Raw genomic sequence first — 17,449 nt, forward strand, 5'->3', positions numbered from 1 at the left:
TGTTTAACCCTTGCCACTGTATAAAGGTCGAGCTCTGTCGAGTCCGTCTGGTGGCTGGTGTGCAATGGTCACCACACGTTAAAAAAAATCCACGCACAGACATCTTCCACCCTTCAATTGGAGTTCAGGACTGGAACATCAGATCCTCCATTGAAGCATCTGTGAACTCATGTGGAAGCAGGTCATCTTCGTTCGAGGGACCGATGATGATGATGATGAGTGACCTCCAATTGGTGTGCGGCCCGGGAAGGAGCCAGAAATAACTCGAGCTTCGTCACGGCTATTTCAGTTGGTGTGAGTCAGCACAACCTGAGTGCGCACTGCCTCTGGGATTTATGGAAACATTAGTTTACTATGCGGGAATAGCTTGCTGAGGCGGCAGACAGCTTGCATCATGCTTCGGGTTGGGAAGATCCCGGGTTCGATCTGGTTTGTGAGGAGCTGGCCCGGCGGGGGGACGAGGGAGGTGCAATCAGCCAGAGTGCCCCTGGACTGGAGAATGGGAGCAAATTTACCCTGGGTTTCTGACCCCGGTCCGTGTCCGTCGCCCGAGCAGCTCTACGTCTCCCCACAGCACCCCCCCCCCAACACCATTGGTGGCCCTGCCTACCTCCCATGAAATAAATAAATTCTTGCATTTATATAGCGCCTTTCATGACAACAGGACTTCTCAAAGCGCTTTGCTGCCAAGGAAGTGCAGTCGCTGTTGTAATGCAGGAAATGCGGCAGCCTATTTACGTTCAGCAAGCTTCCACAAATAGCAATGTGATAATAGAAACATAGACCTAGAAACATAGAAAATAGGTGCAGAAGTAGGCCATTCGGCCCTTCTAGCCTGCACCACCATTCAATATGATCATGGCTGATCAGGCAACTTCAGTACTCCATTCCTGCTTTCTCTCCATACCCCTTGATCCCTTTAGCCATAAGGGCCACATCTAACTCCCTTTTGAATATATCTAACGAACTGGCCTCAACAACTTTCTGCGGTAGAGAATTCCACAGGTTCACAATTCTCTGAGTGAAGAAGTTTCTCTTCATCTCGGTCCTAAATGGCTTACCCCTTATCCTTAAACTGTGACCCCTGGTTCTGGACTTCTCCAACATCGGGAACATTCTTCCTGCATCTAACCTGTCCAGTCCCGTCAGGATTTTATAATGATCAGATAATGCTCTGGAATTCCCTCCTTCGCCCTCGCCTCCTCTTCCTCCAAGACCCTCCTTAAAACCCACCTCTTGGACCAAGCCCGATTTACACCTCCCTCCACCCCGAACGCCTTGCGTTGTTTTTCTAGGTTACAGGCGCTACACTAATGCACGTTGCTGTTGTTGAGTTACAGCGTGGCCGCGATGGCTTTTGGTGGTTAACTAGCCTGGGAATCCACAATTAGAATGGGCACTCGATTGAGGTTGGTGCAGAATCAGGTGGAGAAGGGATGAGGGGACGGCATGACTGCTAGTCTCCATGGAATTATTACACAAATTAGGGTTGTATTCCTGAGAATTTAGACGGTTAAGGTTGATCTTATCGAAGTTTTCAAGATATTAAGGGGAATAGACAGGGTAGATCGAGAGAAACTATTTCTGCTGGTTGGGGATTCTAGGACGAGGGGGCACCGTCTAAAAATTAGAGCCGGACCTTTCAGGAGTGAAATTAGAAAGAAAGACTTGGATTTATATAGCGCCTTTCACGACCACCGGGCGTCTCAAAGCACTTTACAGCCAATGAAGTACTTTTGGAGTGTAGTCACTGTTGTAATGTGGGAAACGCGGCAGCCAACTTTGCTCACAGCAAGCTCCCATAAATAGCAATGTGATAATGCTTTTTTCGTTATGTTATGTTGATTGAGGGATAAATATTGGCCAAATAAAAATTTGGAAACGCGAAGGGTGGTCGAAGTTTGGAACTCTCTTCTGCAAACGGCAATTGATGCTCGATCAATTGTTAATTTTAAATCAGAGATTGATAGCTTTCTGTTCGCCAAAGATATTGAGGGGTATGGGCCAAAGGCAAGTGAGGCCAGCCACGATCTCATCGAATGGCGGAACAGGCCTAAGGGCTGAATGGCCTCCTCCTGTTCCTAGCTTCCTATCTGTACCCCAGCAAAGATCCGGGGCGGTGGTGAGAAGGGGATTTTGTTCGGGGGTGGGGCGAGATCCACTGCTCACCCAGCCAAGTATCAGTGAGTTCAACCAGTGAGATGAGAGCCAAACAAACGCACACTGTCACTTGCCCCGGCCCCTGTTCCCAGTGGACAGATCGCCGCATTGTGCACTTCAGAGATGAGTTGCAGGAAAACAAATCTCTTTCCTTACGGTTGGTTAGACAAAATCACGTCAAACAAATCCTTGTGACGGGCGATGTCCGGTTTGGGATGACACAAATGCATTTGATTTAGTGGAACACTGGCACCATTTGGCCCTGTCTGTCTCGACTGTCTGTCTTCATTTATTTATCGTCAGAGAGATATTGGATCACGCGATCCATTCTGTTGATCTGATCAATTCTTTTATCTCTCTACCTCGCTGTGATATTTGGTGCGATGGGGTGGTGGTGGGGGCAGTGGGGGGCAGCCATGATATTTCATTTTCAGAATGGTCTCGGGTATTTTATTTTTAGCTCCTTTCCATCTTTGTCTGCAGCACAAAGTGGAGGGGGCAAAAAAATAAAACTGAAGAGTTAGTCTCAGCTGTGGCTCAGTGGGTAGCACAGTCGCCTCTGACTCAGCAGGTTGTGGGTTCAAGTCCCACTTCAGAGACTTGAGCACAAAATCCAGGCTGACACTCTCAGTGCAGTGCAGTGCCGAGGGAGTGCTGCACTGTCGGAGGTGCCGTCTTTCGGATGAGACGTTAAACCGAGGCACTGTCTGCCCTCTCCGGTGGACATAAAAGATTCCATGGCACTACTTCGAAGGCACGCAGGGGAGTTATCCCCGGTGTGTTGACCAATATTTAGCCCACAATCAACATAACATAAAAAAACAGATTATCGGGTCATTATCACAGTGCTGTTTGTGGGAGCTTGCTGTGCGCAAAATGGCTGCCGCATTTCCCACATTACAACAGTGACGACACTCCAATAGGGCTTTGGGACGTGCTGGGGTCGACACAGAAGGAGGCCATTCGGCCCATCGTGCCTGTGCCGTCTCTTTTGAAAGAGCGATCTGATTAGTCCGATTCTTTGCCCTTCGCCTTGAAAATTTTTTCTTTTCAAGTATATAATCTAGTTCTCTTTTGCAAGTTAATATTGAATCATTCTACTTTTCAAGTCGACACGTTAAGCAGTTTGACTGCGGGGGCTACGGGGAGAATTTTTGTACGCAGTGAGTTTTTGAAAGAGCAGATTCAAAAGGGAATTGGATAAATACTTGAAGTGGAGAAATTTTCAAGGCTGTGGGGAAAGAGCAGGGAAGGGGGACAAATCGGACCGCTCTTTCAAAGAGCCGGCACAGGCCCGATGGGCTGAATGGCCTCCTCCTGTGCTGTAAGATGCTGCAACTCGCATGTCGGGGCAGAGTGGAGAGCAGCTGAAATGTCACGTCTGCGCTTCCAAAGGCTTCAGTGTTATGTCAGAGCCTCAGAAACGTCTTATCGTCAACAACGTGATTCCCACTGTTGTCTTCTCATAACTCAAACAGCCGCCTTTTGTTTTGAAGTCGACATATGGCCTTTAGATCGCAATCTCAATAACCTTTGCTGTGTCGTAAATGGCAGCTAAATGATCGGAGATCAGACTCTTGACACCTAATTTAAAAAGGTCAGTCCCCATATATGTATTTTGAAGATGGAGGTGATGGTTGTCATCAGTTTTATCCAGCCTAATCCTGCTATCCAGCCTAATCCCACTTTCCAGCTCTCGGTCCGTAGCCCTGAAGATTACGGCACTTCAGGTGCACCTCCAAGTACTTTTTAAATGTGGGGAGGGTTTCTGCTCTACCACCCTTTCAGGCAGTGAGTTCCAGACCCCCACCATCCTCTGGGTAAAGAAATTACCCCTTAAATCCCCTCTAAACCTCCCCTCAATTACTTTAAATCTATGCCCCTGGTTATTGACCCCTCTGCTAAGGGAAATAGATCCTTCTGTTCCACTCTATCCAGGCCCCTCATAATTTTATACACCTCAATCAGGTCTCTCCTCCGTTTCTTTCAGCCATGATCTTATTGAATGGCGGAGCAGGCTCGAGGTGCTAGATGGCCTACTCCTGTTACTAATTCTTATGTTCTTATGTTATGTTCTTATGTTCCTCTGTTCCAAAGGAAACAAACCCAGCCGATCCAATCTTTCCCATCCAGTCTCCTAGCATCATCGAATCATGCAACACAGAGGAGGCCATTCAGCCCATGTGCTGTCTCTTTGAGAAAGAGCAATCCAATTAGTCCGACTCTTCTCTCTTCCCCCCCCCTCCCCACTGCTCTTTACCCATAGCGCTACAAAATTTTAACCTTCAACTATTTATCCAGTTCCCTTTTGAAAGTTACTGTTGAATCTGCTTCCACCTTTTCAGTCACCGCATTCCAGACCACAACAACTCGCTACGCAATGTTTTTGTTTCCTCGTGTGGCTTATCTGCCAATGACCTTAAATTGTGCTAGGAAGGATCCCACTGCTTGGCATGAAGCAAGATCAGCAACATTGGTCTATAGGCTGCCCATAACGAATGAGTGAACAGGCCGGGTCTCTTTTCACCAGAGTTTGATAGGGTAGATGTAGAGATGTTTCCACTTGTGCGAGGGACCATGAATACAAGGCAGTCGATAATAAATCCAACGGGGAATTCAGGAGCATATTTGTTACCCAGGAGAGTGGTTAGAATGTGGAGCACGCTGCCACAGTAAGTGGTTGAGGTGAATAGTTTAGATGCATTGAAGGGGAAGCTGGATACACACATGAGGGAGAAAGGAATATAAAGAAGGAAAGACTTGCATTTATATAGCGCCTTTCATGGCCACCGGACGTCTCAAAGTGTTTTACAGCCAATGAAGTACTTTTTGAAGTGAAGTCACTGTTGTAATGTGGGAAATGCAGCAGCCAATTTACGCACAGCAAGCTCCCACAAACAGCAATGTGATAATGACCAGATAATCTGGATTTTCTGTTTTTGTTGATTGAGGGATAAATATTGGTCCGAGGACACCAGGGAGAACTTCCCTGCTCTTCTTCAAAATAGTGCCACGGGATCTTTTACGTCCACGTGAGAGAGCAGACAGGGCCTCAGGCTAGTGTCTCATCCGAAAGACGGCATCTCCGACATTGCAGCACTCCCTCAGCACTGCACTGGAGTATCAACCTAGATTTATGTGCTCAAGTTCCCGGAGTGGGACTTGATCCCACAACCTTCTGACTCAGAGGCGAGAGTGCTACCCACTGAGCCACGGCTGACATTGACACAGCTGAATAGAAGGTTATGCTGATAAGATGAGATGGCGTAGGATGGGATGAGATTCGGGTGGAGCAGAAATGCAGCCACAGACCCTTTGGGCTGAAAGGCCTGTTTCTGTGCTGTGAATTCTGTGTAATTCTATGTATCGAAACACCAGAATGAATATCTCCTCCCCTCCCCTATCCTAGTCGTCTCAAAACTGAAGTGTCAGCTTGGCTCACATTGATTGCCCTCTTACCTCTGGAGTCAGTAGGTCACGTGCTCAAACCCCATTTCGGGATTGCCACAGGCAGCGTCCTTTCTGATCACATATTGCACTGAGCCCCAGCCTGCCTGTCTGGGCCGATGGGAACAATCCCATTGCCCTGTTTTGAGGTAGACTTGCCATTTTCTTTACCCCCCCCCCCCCCTCAGTGTGTCCTGGTCAATATTCCGACACCATCCAAAACACAGATTAAAAGGCCATTCAGCTGAACGCCGTTTGTGGGATCTTGCTGTGTGACATACTTGCGTGCCTTGGCCTGGAACCTTTGTGAAGCTTAACATTTAGGGATGGCACGTGCCAACCGCCCAGGAATCTCCAGGAATTGTAAGATTCATCTCCAGGACACGGCTGGGAACACAAACCCCGGGAGGAAAATCATTGGGGGCTTTAAAAAAAAAATGTTTTTCATTATCTTTGAGAATTTTAATTTATTTGTTAAAATATTGCAGATTCGAGAGGGGAGCGGGGGGGGGGGGGGCTATGCCCCCTGGTTCGACACACTCAGCATCTAACCTGTCAATTCCCTTTCAGAATCTTACATATTTCAATGAAATCGCCTCTCATACTTCTAAACCCCAGAGAGTAGAGGCCCAATCTACTCAATCTCTCATAAGACAACCCTCTCATGCCAGGGATATAAGAACATAAGAAATAGGAGCAGGAGTAAGCCATATGGCCCCTCGAGCCTGCTTCGCCATTCAATATGATCATGGCTGATCCGATCATGCACTCAGCTCCACTTCCCTGCCCGCTCCCCATAACCCCTTAATCTATCTATTGAGGCTCTGATTGGCTCCACGAACCTCTTGGTAAACCCACCTCAATAACTGGCTCTGGGGTCGGGGCAGTTGTTCGTGTATTGGATTCCTGAGTCCTAGCTCGAGCAACTGTCGAGGGTTAAGATTTGTGGCGCTTGCTTCTGTTCAATCACTCCCTCCCTCCTTCCCTTCCATATTTTAAAATATCAAGAGAACGGAATGGGAGATACACCAATAAAGATGGGACAGATGCAGCCTCGACACAAGCCAGGAGATGAGAACAACCAAATGAGACTTGTCAGACTACAAATTGAAAATGCCAATTTCACTTACACTTCAGTGTTTCTGTTCTTGGCTTAAGTCCTGCGTGTTATTTCATGTGTAAATTAATGACCTCCCTCTGGATAATGCAGTGCTGCCTACAGCTCCTCGAGGTGAGCTTTTATATCAGGAACGGAAGGGGGAGGGTGGCGGGGGTGGGGAGAAGATTATCAAAGATCTGAAGAGAGAGGCTGGTATTTGAAGGTTCGGCCTCATCGAAAGTTACATGTCCTCAGTGTCGATCGTCTGGTCACCTTGCAAGAGGCTTCGGCTCATGAATAACAAAACTAACTTATCAAGGAGAACAGAAAGAGAAAGATGCCTGTTTTAATACTCTGGAGTATGTCGCTCTGCTATATGTGGCCTTTATCTTGTTCCATTACACATTCTCTGTGCTCTTGGCTGGGTTAGCACCACAGCGTCAGACCCAGGCAGATCTGGCCGGACATCCCTTGCATTTTTCAATGATTTTTTTTCCTTTGTCACTTTTAAAAGTTGTGTTCAGGATCGATTTGTGTCTCTGATTAGAGAGCTCTGCTCCACCTGTGTGCATTTCTGTGCAAGCCGCACTCTCGGTCAGACACTTGTTCTATCAAATATTTGAAGAGATGACATTCTCAGGGGTGTGGGGACAGAGCAGGGGGAGGGGGACTAATTAAAGAGCCAGCACAGGCACGATGGGCAGAGTGGTCTCCTCCTGTATCATTCTATGATTCTAGGATCATCCTTTCTCTCTGTCCTGTATGTTTCTTTGTCTCTCTGTCTTACCTTTCCAGCTGAATCTTTTCTTAATCTTGGATTTCTATTTTTTTTCTCTGTCTATGCACTCACTCTGTTTCTCTCTCTCACCCATGTTTCTCCCTCTATCTTTCTCTCACCCTTTCTCTCTCTCGCCCTTTCTCTTCTTTCTCCCCCTCTCTCTCCCCTCTCTCTCTCTCCCTCCCTCCCTCTCTCCCCCTCTCTCCCCTCTCTCTCTCTCCCTCCCTCCCTCTCTCCCCCTCCCTCTCCCCTTCCCTCCCTCCCCCCTCCCCCCCCGTCTCCCTCCCTCCCCCCCCGTCTCCTCCCTCCCCTCCCCCCCCGTCTCCCTCCCTCCCCTCCCCCCCCGTCTCCCTCCCTCCCCTCCCCTCCCCCCCGTCTCCCTCCCTCCCCTCCCCCCCGTCTCCCTCCCTCCCCCCCCGTCTCCCTCCCTCCCCCCTCCCCCCCTCCGTCTCCCTCCCTCTTTTCCCCCCCTCCGTCTCCCTCCCTCTTTTCCCCCCCCTCGTCTCTCTCCCTCCCCCCCCATCTCCCTCCCCCCCCATCTCCCTCCGCTCCCCCCCGTCTCCCTCCGCTCCCCCCCTCTCCCTCCGTCTCCCTCCTTCCCTCGCTCCCCCCCGTGTGTCTGTCTCTCTCTCTCTCTACCCCCCTCCCCTCCCCTCCCTTGTCTCCCTTCCCCCCTCCCTCTCCCTCCCCCGTCTCCCTCCCTCCTTCCCTCCCTCCCCCCCCCCCACGTCTCCCTCCCTCTCCCCCTCCCCCATCTCCCTCCCTCTCCCCTCCGTCTCCTTCCGCTCCCCCGTCTCCCTCCTTCCCTCCCCCGTCTCCCTCCTTTCCTCCCCCCATCTCCCTCCCTCCCTCCCCCCTGTGTGTGTGTGTGTGTCTCTCTCTCTCTCCCCTCCCCCTCCCCTCCCCCCCGTTTCCCTCCCTCCATCCTTTCCCTCCCTCCCTCCTTCCTTCCCTCCCTCCCCTCCCCCGTCCCGCCGTCGGTCTCCCTCTTTCCCCCCCCCCCGTTTTCCTCCCTCCCCTCCCCCCCGTTGATCTCCCTCCCCCTATTCCTCCTCATCTCTGTTTTCAATGGGCAACCCCTTATTCTGAAACTATGTTCTAGATTCTAGATTCCCCACGAGGGGAAACATTCTCTCTGCATCTACCTTGTCAAGCCCCTTCAGAATCTTATACATTTCAATAAGATCACCTCTCATTCTTCTGAACTCCAATGAGTACAGGCCCAACCTGCTCAACTTTCCTTCATATGACAACCTCTTCATCCCAGGGTCTGCTCGCAAAACAACAGTGAATGCACCTCAAAAATAATTATTTGGCTGTGAAGCACTTTCGGGATGTGAAAGGAGCTATATAAATGTAATTTTTGTTTTCTCCATGGCCGGTGCTAGGGTTTGGCACAGGGGGAGAGGAAAGTCGTGAAAGTTACTTTTAAAAGAAAAGTAACCTATAATTGCTGTTTAGTCGGCAGAATGTCCCATAACAGTGTATTATGCTGAGTGACTGTGCAGTTGTTCGTTATTATCAGGGCTTATGTTCCTCTTGATGGATTTAAGGCATGAATCATTCATTTAATCTCTTCTGACATGGCTGTCATTTTCTTTAAAGTGGGTTCGGATTCCTCTCTGAAGGAGGTCATTAACTGTCAGCAAGAATTCCAAGTTCTCTCGCCCTATTGATCGACTGCTAGGCAGGCAGTGTGTGCTGAGGCGAGACTCGAGAGATGATTTAGCTGGGGATGATCTGAAATCATTGGATGCTGTTGCTGCTTGCGACCTCCTTTCGTACCCCATCCTCTCGAGTTTTTATTTGTTCGAATCTGAAGGCAGTGACTGGCACGGGGGAAACCATTCCTGGGGTGGGGGGAGCCGGCCGAGTCTTCCAGGGCCTTCAGCCGGGTGACCATTCCACTCCACGTGTGAGGCAAGGTAAGGAACGCGGAGGGTGTCACCGTCATTCCTCCAGTGTCAGCCGTGGCTCGGTGAGCAGCGCTCTCTCGCCTCTGAGTCAGAAGGTTGTGGGTTCAAATCCCACTCCAGGATCTTGAGCATAAAAAATTCTCGGCTGACACTCCTGGAGTGGGCCTTGAGCCAACATCCTTCTGACTCGGAGGCGAGGGTGCTACCCACTGAGTCACGGCCGACACTTCTAATGTACATTACCCAAAGGTGACCAAGCAAAACTGGAATATGCGTCCCCTTCCATTATTCCGGTCTGCACTCCTCCACTTAGAACAGGCTTTTTCTCTGACTTCACACTCACCAGCTCACTTTTTTTTCTGTTTCTCTTGCACTTTTTCTCACATTTTCTGACCCTCTCTTGTTCTTTCTCTCTTTCTCGCTCTCTCTCTCTCTCTCTCCCCCTTTCAGTCTCTCATTCGGTCTTCTACATTTCTCTCTCTTTCTGTTTTCTCTGTCTCTGCATGTGTCTCGTCCTCTTCCTGCTAATATAATCGTTCCCTCTCTCTCACTCTCTCCAATACCATCTCGGGAAACATCGCGGGCCTTGACCCAAGCCTTTAATACATTAATGAGGTGAATGTAGGGAGATACTTCGCGTAAAGCCAGAGGAGATCATTTAGAATCTGAGGAACCAGAAGCTCTGTTGAACTTGGTCTCTCTGTTACTTCTTGGACTAGACTGCCACCTAGTGTAGTAAATGGTACTTCAGCTCATTCAAAAGCAAATTGCTCCAATTTCTGATTTAGCACAGGGGAAAGGGTCTCAAGAGTGATGAGCATTGTTGGGTGTGGCAGCTCTGATTAGCTGGACGTTGTGGTGTGCGACTGAGATGTCTGCGCTCCTCTAATTCTGCCCTTCTGAGCATCCCTGATTATAATCGTTCAACCATTGGTGGCCGTGCCTTTGTTGCCCAGGCCCCAAGCTGTGGAATTCCCACATTACAACAGTGGCTACACTTCAAAAAGTATTTAATTGGCTGTGAAGCACTTTGAGACGTCCGGTGGTTGTGAAAGGTGTTATAGACATGCAAGTCTTTCGTTCTAAACCTCTCTGCCTCGCTACCTCTCTTTCCTCCTTCAAGATGCTCCTTAAAACCTACCTCTTTGATCAAGCTTTTGATCACCTGCGTTAATTTCTACTTATGCGGCTCGGTGTCACATTTTTATCTCGTAATACTCCTGTGAAGCGCCTTGGGATGTTAAAGGCGCTATATAAATACAAGTTGTTGTTGTTGAGCCTTACAGGCCAGAAAGATTGCCTGCTCATGCCCTGATTGCGCTGGGCCAGCAGAAGGGAGACCAGCATTGGTTGCAGTGCAGTGTTACCAATACCCAATGACCAGCCAGTCACCCACTCTGGAAGGTGGCTCTATGTGGACACAAGGATCAGTGTTGACTGCGATGGAGGCCCTTTCTCTCTCTCTCACACACACACAGACACACACACACACCCTGCACACCCCTCATTGTCTTGGGCATGAAGTACGGTCACTGGCACCAGGTACCAGAGGGCTGATGATGCCTGTGGAATCCTACTCCAGCTTAGTCGGAGCATCCAGGAAAAGGAGGAATGAAATTGGGGAATGGCGTGGGGACGGGAGGGGGGAGGGGATGCACTTTTAAGGAAGGAGATCTGGTCACATGTCTCTTGGAAGTGGAGCCTGGATGGTGGAAAAAGTTGGGTTGAAGAGGAAGACTTGGATTTATATCGCATCTCATTGTGCTTCACCTACAATTCGCTATTAGAATGACACAACAAAGGTGGAGGCCATTCGGCCCACCGTGCTTGTGCCGGCTCTTTGGCAGAGCTATGTAATTAATCTCACTTCCTCTGCTCTTTTCTCTCCCCCGCCCCCCCCCCCCCCCCACTGTAGCCCTGTAAATGCTTTTTTCCTTCAAGTATTTATCCAAATTGGAGTGACAAGTTGTTACGTCGGCAAATAATTCAACCATTTACACACAGCAAGATCCCACAGACATCGTTAAGACTGGACGTCCTAGAATCGCTTGAGTTGCTTTTTGGCCATACTGGGCTGAGGAGCGCATTTTTGGCCTGGAAAGCAGGCGACTTAGATTATGCACTCCAGCTGGTGGCATGAAGTTCAGACCTTTGCCACCCGCCCCCCCCAAAAAATGCATAACTTGAACCCACACCCCCCTCTCCAACCTGCTTATGATCGGCTGAGCAGAGGTGACAATGGCCTTTCCGTTCTATGGGGCCCCACTTCCAGCTGCCATATAAAGGAGGCACAGCCACTGGCCACAAAAGGCTAATGGTGGGAGCAGCGTGGATTGTGTGACACTCCCAGAACTCTCCTGGCTCCACCAGCCTGCCTGATGATCTCACATGTCTGTCCATGAGATCACCCGAAGCGGTCATTCGGGAAGTACATTTATTATCACTTCACGATCTGATTTGCAAGGCGCTTTCCAGGACACACATTATTTAAAATTAATTCTTCTTTTCCTTCTCCTCTCTTCACCTCCCTGCCGCACCTCCCCCTCACCCCCGCCCCACTGCCCAATACTGACTACATTACCCGCGCAATGCGCTGCGCTAACTCAATCAAAGCTTCATCCCAGAAGACTGAGAGCAGTATTATGGAAGTTCTGGTTTTTATTACCTCTTCTGTCTTGGCTCCTCTGCCCCTTGATTTTTCGACCCTGCCATCGCAAGTTGTGTTAACTGATGCAAATGCCTCTGAGGCTTGGGGGCGGGGCCGGATGGGGGGGGGGGGCGCACTCTGCAGGGAAGTGGTTGTGAAGGAATTCTAGCCTTGAAGGGCCGACCCTGGATAAGTTACTTTTTAACTTCTTAAAATAAGACCATTTTTGAAACCAGCAACCTGCCGACTTGACCAACAAACAAAAGGGCACCTGCCCCTTGACCATAGCTTGGTAATCTTGACAATCGACAATTGTTGGAACAGTGGTCACTTTTAAATTTGAAGTACCCTAAGGGGTTGGACGAAGGCGGGGTTGGGCAGGGGAGGGGAGGTGGGAGTAGGGGTTGAAGAGGGGATGGGGAGGGCAGGGGTAGCGATGGGGGAGGGTTTGGGCAGGGGAGGTGGAGGGGGGGGGTTGGGGAGGGGAGGCAGAGGCAGAGGGAGGGGTTGGGCGTGAGGTGAGGGAGGGGTTGGGCAGGGGAGGGGAGGCGGAGGGAGGGGTTGGGGAAGGGAGGCGGAGGGAGGGGTTGGGGAGGGCAGGGGTCGTGGTGAGGGAGGGTTTGGGGAGGGCAGGGGTAGTGGTGGGTGAGGGTTTGGGCAGGGGAGGCGGAGGAGTTGGGTGTGAGGTGGGGGAGGGGTTGGGCAGGGGTGGAGGGAGGGGTTGGGTGCAGGGCGGGGATGGGGTTGGGCAGGGGAGGGGAAGCGGGGGAGGAGTTGGGGAAGGGAGGCGGGGGATGAGTTGTGCTCCAGCAACCATGGTGTGTGGCGCGGCTCTGATGTACCAACTGATCTTATCCTGCCTGTCAATTCCGTATGTTTGTGCTGATTGGTCAGTTGGCACAGAGTCACAGACCAGCGACGTCCAAGGTTCTAACCTTGGTTTGTGTGCAGGAGCTAGTCTCAGACATGACTGAATTAAGAGTCCTACAATTCACAGGATGATAGAATGATACAGCACAGAAAAAGTCCATTCAGCCTCTGCCGGCTATCCAATTAGTCCCACTCCCCCTGCTCTTTCCCCGCAGCCGTACAAACTTCTCAAGAATTTATTCAATTCCCTTTTGAAAGTTACTATTGACTCTGCTTCCACCACGAGTTCCAGATCATCATAACACGCTCTGATCTTAAATTTGTGTCCTCTGGTCTGCCCATGGAAACAGTTTCTCCTTATTTACTCTGATCAAAACTCTTCATGACCACCGGATGTCTCAAAGCACTTTACAGCCAATGAAGTACTTTTTGGAGTGTAGTTACTGTTGTAATGTGGGAAACGTGGCCGCCAACTTGCGCACAGCAAGCTCCCACAAACAGCAATGTGATCATGACCAGATAGTCTGGGGTTTTTTTGTTATGTTGATTAAGGGGATAATTGGACACCCAGGATAACTCAAACAAAAGAAAAATACTGTGGATGCTGGAAATCTGAAATAAAAACAGAAAATGCTGGAAATCTCAATGGGTCAGGCAGCATCTGTGGAGAGAAACAGAGTTGACGTTTCAGATTGATGACCCTTCGTCAGAACCGGGGATATCTCCCCATGTCGTCTTCAAAATAGTGCCATGGGATCTTTTACATCCAACGGAGAGAGCAGACGGGGCTTCGGTTTAATGTCTCATCCGAAAGACGGCACCTCCGACAGTGCAGTGCTCCCTCAGCACTTCACTGAGTGTGTCATGTGCTCAAGGCCCTGAAGTGGGTACTCGAACCTTCTGACAGTGTGTGTGCTACTCACTGAGCCACGGCTGACAATGCGATGACAGCTGTCAACGTGGTCTGGCTGTGTGCTAGACCGGGTACCACAGTGTGGGGGTGTTAATCCCAAATTGTGGAGGGGGAGGATGTTCCATACATCTGTGCAAGGGCGCGATTCTGAAAGCAGAATCGGGCAGGGAATATCGATCAGAAAAAGAAGCTTCAACTCATTTAACGTGGGCAGCATTGCTGTTTTTTGGCAAGAGAATTAGCCACCCAGTGATACCTGGGTTGGTTGGCCATGATGGAACCCAGCCTCGCTATCCATCATTGGGACATTGCACATAATCAGTGTACTGGTATGGATTGATGTTTCTGAGAACATCACTGTAGCACAAAGCATTGCCCATTAATGATCTGACCATGTGCAAAGTGAACTTCGCTAAGTGCAGAGCCCGGAGGGAAAGAAAGACATTTGTACAGCGTATTATCAAATGCTTTTTAATTAAAAAAATTCCCAGTGTGTGTCTTGTACAGTGAATAACTTTTACGTTTTTTTGCCGGTACCGGCACGATGGGCCGAATAGCTTCCTTCTATGCTGTAAGATACTCGGGGGGGGGGGGGGGGGCATGGAATTGCCCCGTTTGGCCGGGTTTGGGGGTGGGGGGGGGTGATAACCTTGGAGAGGCGGGACTTCCTGTGGCCAGCCCAGAAGTCCCGCCCTGACAGCAAAATTGGGGTTACCGCCCGCAAGAGGAAGTGGAGCACAACGTTGGGTGCTCCACTCTGTCTCGGGGGAGGGACCGGGGCGGTAAGTGCGTGAGTGCTGCAGCGCTACGCAGCCTCTCCGCATGGCGTTGACATGAGCACAGGGCCCTCCCCATCTGTTAAAGCGGAGGGCACGCTGCGAGCTCTACAGTGGGATGAGGTGCCGCCACTGGGCCACTAGGAGGCGGGGTGCGGACCCCGCGCAAAAACTCAATGGAAGGCCGGACCAGTAAGTCGGTTGTCGGGGCAAAATGGCGGCGCGCACCTCCCCTTTAAATTTCGTCCAGCCAGCTGAGTGCGGCCCGGCTCGTGACCAGCGAGGCTGGCGCTGACATCGCCCACGGCGGCCTCACAGGGCACAGCCCAATTTCTGCCACGGGGTGAAAAATGGGGCACCGGTGATGTAATTGTATGGGCCCCATTGGCACTAACAGGAGTCGCAAACCATGCAAAGTTCTCCCCCTATGATACAGTGAAGTGCAGTGATTCTTGTTATGTAGGCAAATCGTACAGCGCAGAAGGTGGCCATTCGGCCCATCGTGCCTGTGCCAGCTCTTTGAAAATTGTGGCAGCCATTTTGTCCCGCAAACAGCACTGAGGTGAATGGCAGTTACTCTTGTGATTGGGTGCGTTGGTGTTGGTGCGAGTCAGGATAGGAAAAGTGACTTGCTGCCCTCAGTAAATGCCTCTCATAGTCACGTTGCTCAAGCTCCCCTCCCTTACTGAGCCTGCCTGTCTTTCTCTTCCAGTACACATATGAAGGAAATGACATCAGCGACCTTCCTGTGGATCTTTCCGTCGTATGGAATGGGAACTTCGTCATCGACAATCCTGCCAACATCAAAGGTACAGTCGGCAGATAATAGGAGGCCCTGGTCATTGCTGATATCTCCAGAATGCAAGACCTACTTAATGACGTTCACGGTTTTATACAGGATGGATTAATGGGACAGCCATGTTTTGCAAGTGTTGGTTGAAAGGAATGAGTTACTTACAAAGAAAGAAAGACTTGCATTTATATTTTGTGACCTCAGGACACCCCAAAGCACTTTACAGCCAATTAAGTACTTTTTGGAGTGAAGTCACTGCTGTAATGTGGGAAACGCGGCAAATTGGGCACAGCAAACTCCCACAAACAGCAATGTGATAATGACCTGATAGTCTGTTTCAGTGATGTTGGCTGAGGGATAAATATTAGCCAGGACACCAGGGATAACTCCCCTGCTCTTCTTCGGAATAGTGCCATGGGATCTTTTACATCCGTTGCGGAACTGGAGCTGCGGGTGGATTCACTCTGGAGCATGCACGATGCTGAGAATGATGTGAATAGCACATTTAATGAGTTGGTCTTACCGCAGGTAAAGGGTCCACAGCCAGATAGAGAATGGAAGACCAACAGGAAGAGCAGTGCAAGGAAGGTAGTGCAGCGATCCCCTGCAGTCATCCCCCTGCAAAACAGATACACCGCTTTGGGTACTGTTGAGGGGGATGACTCATGGGAGAGCAGCAGCAGCCAAGTTCATGGCATCATGGCTGGCTCTGCTGCACAGGAGGGCAGGAAAAAGAGTGGGAGAGCAATAGTGATAGTGGATTCGATTGTAAGGGGAATAGATAGGTGTTTCTGCGGCCGCAACCGAGACTCCAGGATGGTATGTTGCCTCCCTGGTGCAAGGGTCAAGGATGTCTTGGAGCGGGTGCAGGACATTCTGAAAAGGGAGGGTGAACAGCCAGTTGTCGTGGTGCATATAGGTACCAACGATATAGGTAAAAAACGAGATGAGGTCCTACAAGATGAATTTAGGGAGCTAGGAGTTAAATTAAAAAGTAGGACCTCAAAAGTAGTAATCTCAGGATTGCTACCAGTGCCACGTGCTAGTCAGGATAGCTCAGATGAATACGTGGCTTGAGCAGTGGTGCAGCAGGGAGGGATTCAAATTCCTGGGGCATTGGAACCAGTTCTGGGGGAGGTGGGACCAGTACAAACCGGACGGTCTGCACCTGGGCAGAACCAATGTTCTGGGGGAGTGATTGCTAGTGCTGTTTGGGAGGAGTTAAACGAATATGGCAGGGGGATGGGAACCAATGCAGGGAGACAGGGGAATAAAATGGAGACAGCAGCAAAAGATAGAAAAGAGAATAGTAAAAGTGGAGGGCAGAGAAACCCAAGGCAAAAAACAAAAAGGGCCACTTTATAGCAGAATTCTAAAGGGTCTAAGTGTGTTAAAAAGACAAGACTGAAGGCTCTGTGCCTCAATGTGAGGAGTATTCGGAATAAGGTGGACGAATTAACTGCGCAGATAGCAGTTAACGGATACGATGTAATTGGCATCACGGAGACATGGCTCCAGGGTGACCAAGGCTGGGAACTCAACATCCAGGGGTATTCAGCATTTAGGAAGGATAGACAGAAAGGAAAAGGAGGCGGGGTGGCGTTGTTGGTTAAAGAGGAAATTAATGCAATTGTAAGGAAGGACATTAGCTTGGATGATGTGGAATCGGTATGGCTGGAGCTACGGAATACTAAAGGGCAGAAAACACTAGTGGGAGTTGTGTACAGGTCACCAAATAGTAGAGAGGTTGGGGACAGCATCAAACAAGAAATAAGGGATGTGTACAATAAAGGTACAGCAGTAATCATGGGCGACTTTAATCTACATATTGATAGGGCTTACCTAATTGGTAGCAATGCGGTGGAGGAGGATTTCCTGGAGTGTATTAGGGAATATTTTTCTAGACCAATATGTCGAGGAACCAACTAGAGAGCTGGCCATCCTAGACTGGGTGATGTGTAATGAGAAGGACTAATTTGCAATCTTGTTGTGCGAGGCCCCTTGGGGAAGAGTGACCATAATATGGTAGAATTCTTTATTAAGATGGATA

At 49.9% G+C, this 17,449-nt stretch overlaps 1 protein-coding gene across 2 annotated transcripts in view; it reads left to right on the forward strand.

Annotated features, from left to right (window-relative positions):
• Nucleotides 1-17,449, forward strand: part of LOC139277349 (plexin-A1-like) — a 633,908-nt gene that overhangs the window by 462,803 nt on the left and 153,656 nt on the right. For both annotated transcript variants that reach the window (XM_070895706.1, XM_070895705.1), the window contains exon 11: nucleotides 15,319-15,415. In XM_070895706.1, the coding sequence (XP_070751807.1) occupies nucleotides 15,319-15,415 (97 nt within the window). The remainder of the gene's footprint in view (nucleotides 1-15,318; nucleotides 15,416-17,449) is intronic.

The sequence above is a fragment of the Pristiophorus japonicus genome, chromosome 12 (genome assembly GCF_044704955.1).
Source record: "Pristiophorus japonicus isolate sPriJap1 chromosome 12, sPriJap1.hap1, whole genome shotgun sequence".
NCBI lineage: Eukaryota > Metazoa > Chordata > Chondrichthyes > Pristiophoridae > Pristiophorus > Pristiophorus japonicus.